Source organism: Cyrtonyx montezumae, unplaced genomic scaffold, assembly GCF_038088225.1.
Source record: "Cyrtonyx montezumae isolate F1298 unplaced genomic scaffold, pur_monq_1.0 scaffold_0, whole genome shotgun sequence".
Lineage (NCBI taxonomy): Eukaryota > Metazoa > Chordata > Aves > Galliformes > Odontophoridae > Cyrtonyx > Cyrtonyx montezumae.
The window spans coordinates 52,779,009-52,791,156 of NW_027071824.1; the positions used below are offsets into that span (position 1 = coordinate 52,779,009).

Genomic DNA, 12,148 nt, shown 5'->3' on the forward strand with positions numbered 1-12,148 from the left:
GTCATGGCTGTGCCAGAATATTTGGTTCTGCTCTTAAGTCTACTGTTTCATCCTGAGCCTTTTTCCTGCTAGTGAAACCACAGCACCTTTTCCCTCTCCTGTTTTACTGCATTCTCTTTCTTTCTCTGAAAGAGTGGTCAGGCACTGGAATGGCCTGCCTAGGGAGGTGGTTGAGGCACCATCCCTAGCGCTGTTCAAGAAGCGTTTAGATGAGGTGCTAAGGGATTTGATTTAGTAGTTCAGTGGGTAGGGATAGTGATAGGAGGATGATCTTTGACTAGATGATCTTGTAGGTCCTTTCCAACCTAATGTACCTATGAACCTATGCTTGGAAAAGGAGCTGTACACAGAAGATGAGACTTTACATCACATTGCTGTCATTACACATTATACATTGCCTTTAAAAATATTTTCCTTAAGTGTGGCGTTGAGTTTGGCAGGTGAATGGGGAAAAAAGAACTGCAAAATTCTCTTTCCCTCTTTTTTTAATGTGTAAATTAGTGTGTTACATTGATGCTGTATCATTACCACAGCAAACAGAATCAATTTAAATTTAGCCTGTGCAATGTTTTGTCCGTATAAATGTTTTGTTCTATTTATTGGTCACAAATATCACATCAGATATCAGTTTCTACCAAAATACACTTAGTGTTAATATTATAATTTTAATTCTTTCTTAAATGCTTTTTAGCATGTAATTTTCCACTAAAGAGCTATTTTTTAGTTCCATAGTTATGTATTGATTATCATAGTTGCCACTCAGCTGGGATGGATACTGGTATTTTTCAATGTATTAATTTAAAAAGATCCAAATTAATCTTTTGTGTATTGAAAAATATTCAAATCTTAGGTGTAACCTTTTAATAAAAGGTTCTATGATGAAAATTCTTAAAGAATCTCATTTGTATTGTCTTCCTTCTAAGAAGTTATGTTCTTTGCTGAGAATTTCAGAATGTTTTAGTAGCTAGTGTTATTCTTTGCTTATTTTATCCATTTATGTAAAATATTATCCCTAATATTAACATAATCTTAAGCTATTAAGTGGCTGTTTGCATAACCTATCTTTCTCTGTGAGGGGTGGTATATTTGTGATAGTTGGCTCATAAGCAAATGTAAACTGACTCACACTTTATAGCTGTTACTGAGAGCTTGAGTCCGCCACAAATAATGCAGAGGAGTATTCAGCTTGAAATACTTCTTTGTTCACAGCAGTACAATTGAGCTGTTTAATGCTTTTATTTTACATATTTTGCAAAATGCTATTTTCTGTTTAGAGTGGGACTTGAAATCAAGAACTGAAGTTGCTCATAAGAACTCTTAAGGAGATTGTGCCTAGTAACGTTTCATAGCTGCCAGTATTTGGAGATAACACAGACAACAAACAGGATTCAGGAAGGAGCACTGTAAAATTAGTTTTTAAAAGTTGCGTGGGAAACTTGTTACAAAAACATTTTTATTTTCACAGAATTTTGTTTCAGTATTTTTGCCAGTCAACCTCACCATTTTAAACAGTTTTGAGTAGGCTTCAACAGTTGTGTTGAAATCTTCATGAAATACTCCTTTTTGGAATTGTACTATCATAGCTTCTTTTTTTATTTTTTATTTTTTCTCTTTTGAGGTAGGAGCATATTTACGAAGTGTTTGCCTTTCTTCTGTGTAGGTCTAGTTCCAGACCTTGCTGAGGAAGTTTTGTTAGTTGACTCTTATAAATATCAGTGTTTCCATTGTAGTTTTCCAGGATATTTCCAGTGTTGAGGTGCCTATAACCGAACAGATACTTTATAGCAAGTGTTTTACAGACACTTAGATCAGTTACAGGTGTTCTAAAGTTGTATAGACAAAGAGTGAGCAGAAAAACAAGTAGCAACATTTGATGCTGCCCCCTTCTATATGCCTCAGGCAATACAAGCTCTGAATTGAGATTTTCATGAAGAGTAGAGCAAGAAAAGAACTAAAAACAAACACAAGGATCTTATTAAAGACTGGAAGAAGGAAGTAGATACTCACTGAAACTGCAGACAGTAATTGGCTTGGAAGGTTAATGAACCATTATGTTCTGTTGTCCTGCTTGCAGGCTGCCCAGAGGCTATGGGTTCTCCTCCACAGAGGTCTTCAGAAGCCACCTGGATGTGGGCCTAGACACTCTGCAGTGGGTGTCCCTGCTAGAGCAGGGGTTGGGCCGCATGAGCACAAAGGTCCTGCCAGCCTCAGCTGGTGATTCTCGGCCATGATTCTCCTGGTTGAGGTGGAGGGAGAGGGAAATTTTTCACACCTAATTCCACTTAGGCAACGCAACTAACAGCAGAACTTGGGCCTGTTTGACTGTGACCCATCAAAATGTCTTGTTATGGTCCCCCATGTTCTGTCAAGCCTCACATCCTTTCTGAAATGGCATCACTGCATGTGGGTTGTTTTCTGGAAAGGGAAAAAGAGGGGATTGAGAGACTTGTGGAGCTTGAAATAATATAATCTCTTGCAATGTGATGCCTAGAATTTGGATCTCTGGGACAGCTGGTGTTGGTTCGCAGGGTGTCCTTGCTTTAGTGGCAGAGGCCATGAAGGATGAATGGAAGTATGTTGGCATTTTGGTGGAAAAAAACCCACAACACTACTGCTTCTTAATCTGCTTCTATTTTAACAACACACAAACTTTGTGTGTTAGAAAAAAAAAAACTGATTATTTTCTCAGTGCTACCTTGCAGTGTCAGTGATTCTGATGGCTACTCTGCTCTCATTTTGTTATATGAGTGTGAGAAAGGAGGCGGTGGGAGTTCATAATCTGGTTGCTGTGTTGTTTCTCCCTTGGTACTCTTATCAGATATTGCTGTCCTAAGTCTAGCGTTTCTACCAATGTTAGCTTTCTGTATGTGGGGATTAGCGGCTTTCAAATACAGGACTATTGAATCGCTGAATTGTACCTCAGATTGAGAAAGCTGTATATAGTATCGCTTCAGGCATTCAGTAGCAAGTTCATAACAGTGCTGTGTTTCGATTTGGTTTAGTTTGTTGTGTCTGTGTGTGCGTGCTTGTCTGTTGGTTGCTGTTGTTTCCAGTCATGTCAAGAGCCCCTTCATATCCATAGCAGCACTGGAGTTCACTGTAGTGGCCCGGTATTATGGATGTTATCATGAAAAAGTGTTAGGAAAGACATTGCCTGGGATTTCTACAGTGGTTTTGGTTCTTCTGTCTTTAACTGGCTAAAAAGAGAGGGTGGCAGAGTAGTGTGTAAGATCAGGATTAGATGCCGATTATCTGCATAATATGATTCTCTTGTTAGCACAAGTAATACGAGTGTTGTTACGAGAACAAATGGATTATAAAAAAAAAAATGAAATGAAAACATCCAGATCCTGTGCATTTGGAAAGCGTGACACTGATTTATTTGTGTAACCTTTTCATGAAGAGCAATGCTGAAGTCAAAGAGGGGATTCTGATTTCCTTCATTAAAAGCTTATTAAAGGAAGAAATGGGACAGTTGTTGCTGTGCTTCAATGGCTGGAGGTCACAGAGGTGGGCCCAGTCTCCTCAGGATATTAATGTCTGCTTTCAGCTGGGGGAAATGAACCATCACTGGAGCTGGCGACAGCACTGTGCTCGTCACCAGGGATCCCCATATGTCCCGGGATCTGCGCAGCCTGAGGTGGCAGGGCTGGCTGCGGGCAGCAAGCCCTCATTGTTATTCATGCCAGGTAGTTCGGCTCAGTCTGCCCAGAGCAAGGCTGTTTCATGTTGATCAGCTGTCCATCTGATAAACCGAATTGATAGGGACATTTCCTCCAAGGGCTGCTGTGACAGTGACAGCAGGAGCGTTGGGATGTCTTGTTAGTCTTTTCCTCCAAGCTGGCAATTCTGTTAACCCTTTGTTAGAGACGAGCCTGCAGTGATTACAATACTGCTCTGTGAATGAAGACTGTAGGAGTCTGCTTATTCTCTTTGAAAAACACTATCAACCTCCAATTTTTGTCTCTAAAGGGAGCATGGCCAGCTGTTTTGTTTTCACATTTTCTTCACATGAAGCAAAAATGGTGAATTTTAAAACAACTTTGCTTTCTATTTGACAAAACACATTGGGGACCACAGCTTCCCATTTCCCCACTTGCCTCCACCCTGCTGTGCTGCCTCAGCCCATGTGGCCTTGCTGGCTCCTTGCTCTGTTGGCTGCTGCAGCTTGTGGGCCCAAAGCAGGTGCTGCTGGAGCTCATTGTGTCTGTCATCATTTGAGGCAGGACATTAGTTAGATTCAGGTCGTTCGGGTAGGTGCAACACATCTGCACCAGCCAGAGGAAAAATATTGATTTACTCAGTGCTTTGCAAGTACTGAACCAGAACCTAACCTGTATATGCATATATCCAGGCATATGGATATGTGAATACATGACGTCATTTATTTACTCAGTAAATCAGGGCTTGGTCATTTTGGAATAAGCACAGGGAGCACACCATGCCTTCAGTAGAATCACAGTCATTAAGATTGAAAAGACCACTAAGTTTGGTAGTCCAACCACCAATCCATCTCCACTGTGACCACTAACAACGTCCATCAGCACCACATCCACATGTATTTTGAACACCTCCAGGGATGGTGACTCATCAGTACCAGTGTACTTGGTTGCAATTTGACTTAAAGATCTTAATCTTTAATCAAGGATGTACATTGTTTTTGCTCATGCATTAAGTCTCTGTGACACAAAGGGAACTGCTTGAATGAGAAAAAAACATGAACACGCTGATATTCCATCAGAGCAGCCCTGTGCTTATCTAGATGAGCAGCACTTACATGACAGAGTGCTGCTGCTCTGTTCCCTCCCCTCATCTCTACCTGCTTTCAGCTCATCACCTCCTGTGGGTGGGAGTGAGGGAGGGACCAATCTGGGGCCCCTGGGGTAGTCAGTGGGGTACAACAGCAACTTAGGGTGAAGAGGGGAGAGAGAACTGGTTACCTGCCTTTTCAAAAAAAAAAAAAAAAAATAGAGGGCAAGTCTCATTTCAGAAAAGTGGAAATATTGTGCCTGGCACAGGGGTTTTCACGAGGATGAAGCTCCTGAATTCTGAGGATGGCACACTGTGAATTGGAATGAGAAACGATTTGTGAAGCTACCCAAATAAAATCTGATCTGTTCCTGTGCTGGACAAGCATTGCTGTATCTTCTGACCAGAGAAATGTCACTAGTTCACCATGTGAAATGTTTGGCTGTCTCTCTCGCCCCCTTCGATGTTATGGAACTGCAAAGTATCCTCTAATTTGAGCAGTCATTTGTTGTAGCATTCTTACGGTGTCCACATTAGCTTGCTCATCCTTTGTTCATTCTCTTTAGCACTTTCTGCTTGTCAGTTTCTTCATGCTGTTGTCCTCCAGGCTTCTAAAGACAACATTAAAAAGTAAATGTGATGAGAACCATATTGATTACTCAGCTTTATTTTGCTGGAAAATTCATACAAAGGACAGTGTTTCTCCAAACAAAACTGATGGTACCAGCAGCTTTTTGGAAATGCTTGGTGGTGTGATGTGATTCTTCTCTGTGCTTCACGTATCCAAGATGTTGCTTCTGGAAATAAATAAAAGAGCATTTTGTGAATGACAATTCACAAAATAACTGCTTAGCACGTAGCATGGCCTTTGTTTCTTCCCTGAAAGTCTCTATTTTATTCATAGCTTCAAAAGTAATTGTACTTTTTCTTTGCTTTCAGTCAAAGAAGTCTTGCAGAGATTACGGAACTGATCCACACTGCCTTTCTGGTGCATCGTGGCATAGTGAACATCGGTGAGCTCAAGTCCTGTGATGGCCCGCTGAAGGATATGCAGTTTGGGAATAAAATGGCTGTTCTGAGTGGAGATTTTCTTCTAGCAAATGCTTGCACAAACCTTGCTCAGTTACAGAATACCAAGGTAAAAAATAAAAATTCTTTTACCGCTAAAGCAAGTAACTATTAGTAAATCTTCCAAAACAAAAGTCCATTACAAATCAGCGTAGTTGTGGTGTGTGCATATGTATGGAACATCCTTTACAAATGAGCATGCTTGCACGTTCACAGCAGTAGCATCCTGTCAATTCGTCTAACTGTAGACGAATTGACAGGATGCTACTGCTGTGAACGTTTACCACTGTTCTACAGGTTTGCTCTGTAGACAACTTCAGCGGATGCTCTGAAGCAGTGTAGCTATAGGTAATGATGAATGAATGGTTAGTTTGGTGGATTTTAGCTACACGGGATGGCATCCTTGTGACACCTTGAAGTAGAGCACCTCTGGCAGTCTGCATCTGAAGGCACTTTTGGTTTGTTGTTTTACCTTCAGCTTTTTGAAAAGTTTGACTATCTTAGAAATTTCATAGTGGAAGATGCATCTTCACAGCTAATCATCTCAGATAATAAAATTATTTTTTTAGGCTCTTGGTCACCCTTGAGTATTGGATTGCACAATTAACATAGATGTGCTGGTTTCCAAAAGGCAGCTGCAACTCAGCTACTCCACCAGACCTAACAGGCAATGTTTTTCGTGATGAACAAGTTTTGTATGTGTGATGTTACAAAATGAAACTGATAGAGAACTTGAGAAATCATCTTTCTGGTTGGTTTGCCTGTCCCCAGACAGAATCAGCTACATGAAATCATTCTTGATGTGTGTTTGGCTTCTTCTTAAAACTTGTCATGGTGGAGTGAGATTCACCAGCATCCCTGTGCAGTCTAGTGTAACACTTAGCTGCTTGTATGGCTGGAGTTTTGTGGATTGAGAACTGTTCTTCCTGGCAGGGAAACCATAACACATGTGAACATTGCTGCCATATCTTAATGTAAAATAAATGTATGTCACGTGCATGATTGTCAATAATCAACACAGTTTTAATCCTTAGCTTAATGAGTCTTTAGTTTTTAAGTACTTCTAAAGTTCCTCATGATGGTTATTGTTGAGTATTTCAATCCTGCTTTGACCATCATTGTGACAATGTCTCACAAATGTTGTGTCATTTCATAGTGTAGAGCTAAGAAAGGAAAAGTGGATTAGGTGTCAATTTGCTGGAAATTGGGTTAAGCTGTTACAGGGAGAAGTGTTTGTAAATATTTTCTAGAAGTTTTGTGAAGAGTTTTAGTTTTGCCATAGTTAAAATGGGTGGTAGCTAGTTTTAATAATTATTGTTGATTTGTGTTCATTAATTTTTTTTAGTACGTAGTAAGAATCTCAAGACAAAGGAAAGCGTTTTAACCCTATGCATAATTTTTTGCTTTTGTTGCTTCCACAGAAGAGGAAACGTTTTATAAAATGCACCACCTATTACTTTGTATTTATTACATCATTAAGTATTGCAGCAACAATGCATAATCCCTTAAGGCTTGCCGGGAAACAAGCATCCTGTGAAATGAAACATGAATGCAAAGAAATATTTTTTTCCCCTTTTTTTCCTTACTATTTTTTAAGATGTAATCATATTGTATGTCTGAAAATTCTGCCAAAACATTTTAGCACTTTTTTCATTTTTCTGACATCTAAGTACTTTCATAGCTTCTATATACAATAAGTGGGATGCCATTATGGGAACTGATTGACTTAGTAAATTATTCTTTTTCATACGTCTAACCCTACTAGCAAAGTTAGAAAAATTGAAGTACACGCTATAGAAATTTCTTGACAGGTGCAATGATTTAAACATACTGTATTTATTCTTTTGTAAGTGATGAATTTTCAAATCTGGCATCTGTTTTTCAGCAGTGTGAAATAACTGTGACTTTTTTCCTTCATAATGTTTTGTTTTCTTTGATGGAAAAAGTAAAAATCTCAGTGCTGCTTTTTGCTGGCACTCATTTGGTAGCTCAGCAAACTGGCTATTGAAATGAGTAGCCTACACTGTATGTGGAGCTGACCATGGTAGACCATAACCTCTATGCAGGCATGCGTAATTGTTGTATCATCTAGAATTTAAAGGGGATTTGAACATTACCTAATACCACTGCTACCAGGATAATTTTATTGTGCCGTTAAACTCTTGTCTAAGCTTGCGTGTGATACATTTATCTCTGTGCTTCTCTCGGGGCTGACAATTAGATGTGAAATTCTGTAGTTGTAATGAAATGCAGAGCTATTTTATAATTGCCAAGGGTAAAATTAGCAAAGTCAATTATTTTCCCTTAGGCTTTTCCCTGTAGATATTAAAAGGCTGCAAGGTAATTGCCTTAGGTAACACTTTGATTTTTAAATAACATTAAATATAGGAATTGTTGTTGTTAATTTGTAGTAATTTTCTTCTTCTTGCTAGTGCTGTAGAATATAACTGCAGTGATGTTAAGAACATTCAAGGGTTTGTGGGTTTTTTTATTTAAATGCTCACAGTTCTCATTCATATACTTGCTCATGTTATGCAGAAGGAGATTTTTAGGGTGGAGGGTTGCTTTGGGTGAGGGTGAGGAAGAGGGTTGGGTTTTTTAATTTGTTTTTACTGCGTATGGTAGAAATACTCAGGATTTCTTGAAATGTCAATTAGGATGCCAGAAAACAGTACAGCCTCCTATAATACAAATACTGTTTTTGTGTTGTGGTAAAGTCATGTAAAATTTGTTGTTTGAACACATACCATAATTTGGAATAAAGCATTCTCATTGTCTACTCTGTGAAATCGAGACATTAATTATGATTACAAAGTTGGCATTAATTGAGTCATAAAACTAGCTACAGAAGGGCAACTGCATACTATATTTTTGTAAATTGCAGCCAAGTTCTTAGTTGTTTTGAATAATAAAATCTGTATCAAATGAATGGTGATTTCTTCAGCTGTGAAGTCTTACATCGAACAGATCATATATTTTCTGTTCTTTCATGTTAATTTTTTGACTGCCTTTTTTCTTGTATTTTTGATGGTGACTTTTCTTGTCTTTCTGATTATTGTGATAAATTGTGGTGCTGACTGAAGATAATATGGTTACAGACTTATTCCAAAGCTGCTTCCTGTGGTAGATTGGACACTGGATTTTAAAACAGAATTGAGCACAAAGAGCAACTGGGTGGGAAAGTAGTAGTAGATAGTAAAAGTAGATAAAAGAAAGTAGTAGATAGTAGTGAAAGGTATTAGTTTGGTTTTTGATTTCTGCCTAAGTAACCTTAACCTCTTATAATAGTTGTAGGGTGTTGTACAAATGTGAATCCAGCCAACAGAGCAGGCATTAATTGCATTTTTGCCATCTGTTAACAAGAAATGTGGTATGGACATTTTTAACACATGTAATGTGTGAATGTTGACCAGGGTGTTGTCAAATATTTTTCTTTTTCGGGGTATATTGCAGATGAGTTGGATGAAACTTGTTGCAGTTTTAAAGCTGGAGTTTGTTAGATCATCTCTTATGTCAGTTCTCCTTTGAAACTATAGATTGAGTGCATTAAAGACGTAATTGTAACCAGTTTTGATGCCTTCTCATTGTCTGAATGCAATGACACGTAAAACTTGAAAAGGATAAAATGAGGCATTTTATTGCAATGTCTACTGTAATGTATGGATGGTTAAAATAACGATAAAAGAATCTAAACGTCTTGCTGAACTTAATCCAAACACTTTGAAATACCTGTAATGGTCGTGTTCTTTGTACTTCATGTGGAAATTTTCAGAATGGCACCGTTCTTTTCTCTGTAATTCAATGAGCTCTTGTTGGAATGACTGAGCTGCGCCGAAGCACTTCAAATCTGCATCCTGAAAGCTTGGAATTGAGCTCAGGAATCTTGTCCATCAGTGCAGAGCTCTGCCAGCAGACCACATCACTGAGCGTTGTTTTAGTGGATGCTTTTCCTTATGTTAAGTTTATGTGCTCCTAAATGCATGTGTTGTTTACAAGATAGGACTTGTGTTAGCATAAATGTTAACAAGTAAGCCTTTCTATTGCAACAATCTGAATGTGCACTTTGCTTCCTAAGAGTTCTGCTTGTCTTGAACCATGGTTTATACTTAGCATCAGTTGTGGTTCTACTGTGGTGACTCAGTTTTGAATTTGAGGGAACCAATTCCTTGGCACCAGCAAAGAATATAAGGTTTTCCATTTTGAAATGATTTTTTCAGAGAAAAAAAAAAAAAAAAAGAAGAGAAACAAGCTTCAGGATAAACTGACTTACCATGTCTGTCTTGCTGTACCTTTATCTAAGGGCAACATACTGCACTGGAAGGGGAATAGGGCAGCTTCTATATTGCTGAGTGATTTTATTCTAATTTAGTATTTAGGAGTGCCACAGATGCATGTCTGAAAGCCAGACACTAATGAAAACTGATGATAGGGTTGAAGAATTCTGAAATTATTTTTCAGAAAAGTATGGTTAAGGAGAACTGTTTTCTTTGGGGAAATGGGGAGAAGGAAACAAAGGACGAAATGTAGTGTTTTGAACATTTAACCTAATATGACCTGACATAAGAACATAGTTGTGATAATTGAGCATTGTTGTAGAGTAAAGCTTTTGGTTGGCCAACCCTAAGAAAGTAGTTCCATATCTTAAAATATCTCAGTGTACAGCTTGGCATACATTTTATTGGAGAATGCAGAGATGTTTTCAGTATGGAGAATGTGTTGTTACTGTAAGTAAACTAAGATTGCAGTTATTTAGTATTCTTAAGAGTGTACCAGAATTCAGTAATTAACATTGAATTGATGTTTGATAATCTGTTTTTTTTTCTTTCCCCCATGGTACTACCTTAAAACTCTTGCCTAGCATTTTACTGTCAGTAGAGGCAACAGTTCCTACGGTGATGATGATAAAATTGTAGAGTTATGCTAGTGAATCTCTTAATTAGTTCTTTGTGCTGTCCCCACTGCCCCCTTGGATGTCTCTGACAGTGAAATACTTTTTTAGCAAGCACATCATTTGCCATTGTTTTCAAGAAGTAAATTTATAGCCCCTTAAAAGAACTCACGACCAAATGAAGCATTCAGTTTTCTGAATCTTTTAGAATTTTCTTTTCTGTTTCACTTTTGCTATCTGTAACTGGTAATAAAATACTTGTAGAATTTCATTACCCTAATGGCTGCGATTATGTGTTTGAAAAGTAATCTTTTGGAGAAGTTAAATTGGAGGATTAGGTGACACAGCTTATTAACTTATTAATTTAACTGAATTCCTAAAAATTAGAATTAATCTGTAATTGCGGTAATGGGTTTGAAACAGTCTCCTTTTTGATGATCTGTAAAAGAATTCTTTTGCGTTGTGGTGAACATGGGGCTGGGGATTACAACTGCATAATTTGCTTTTGCTTCCTAATCAGTGTGTTCTACCGTAGGTCTTTTCTTCATCTTAGTAACCTTTTGCACCTGCACTGATTTTTAAATCTAATACTTAACAATAAACTTTCTCAAAACTAGGCTCCACTGGAGTTAGGTTTGCTCCTATAAAATACGTGTGTATTGAAAGAGTTTATTTTCCTGTGGTTCTTGGCCATGGCAGTGCTGGAAAACGCTGTGTTTAGATTTCAATCTGTTTTCTGTCCTCCCACTTCTGCATGAAAAAGTTAGTTTAAAAAACAGAAAAGGAGAAATTTTTACCATTTCCCTTATGGACGTATATACAACTTACAACCGGTGCCCTGTGGCAGAGCAACTGCTGCAGAATGTAGGAGGGCTGAAATTGAAACTGGTAACAAAGTACATTCTCACAGACATTGCCGTGAATCATCAAGTCTCAGATTGAAGCTCGTTGCCAAAAATATACCACAAGGGTTGCTGCATCCCAGCTGCAGAATCCAGCACTTGCACTTGTTAAACTTCATGTGGTTGGTGCTTGCCCAGTGCCCCAGTTTGTCAAGATCTCTCTGCAAGGCCTCTCAGCCCTCAGGGGAAGTTAACAGCTCCTCCCAATTTACAGTCATCTGCAAACTTATTTAATATGCACTTGAGTCCTGCATCTGGATCATTTATAAAAATGGTTAAGAGAACTGGCACTAACATGATACCATCACTGTCCAGGTTTCTTTAAGCATGGATGTTCATTACAGCTTTTCCTCTACTGCCATGAATAATCATTGCAGGCAAGTTCATTGCTAAAAAATACTTCAGTTCACAGGGAAATTATGAAATGAAAGTAGATTTTTCGAAAAATTGCAGAAGGTAATGTCCTCAGTGAACGATATTTGCATATCAACTTCATTCTTTTTATAGCTCAAATGTAATATCACAACTTCTGTTTTTTTTG

General features: G+C 38.3%; 1 protein-coding gene across 2 annotated transcripts in view; it reads left to right on the forward strand.

The window, feature by feature from the left end:
• PDSS2 (decaprenyl diphosphate synthase subunit 2) overlaps window positions 1-12,148 on the forward strand; it is a 110,912-nt gene that overhangs the window by 65,889 nt on the left and 32,875 nt on the right. For both annotated transcript variants that reach the window (XM_065735553.1, XM_065735562.1), the window contains exon 3: window positions 5,689-5,887. In XM_065735553.1, coding sequence (XP_065591625.1) covers window positions 5,689-5,887 — 199 coding nt within the window. The remainder of the gene's footprint in view (window positions 1-5,688; window positions 5,888-12,148) is intronic.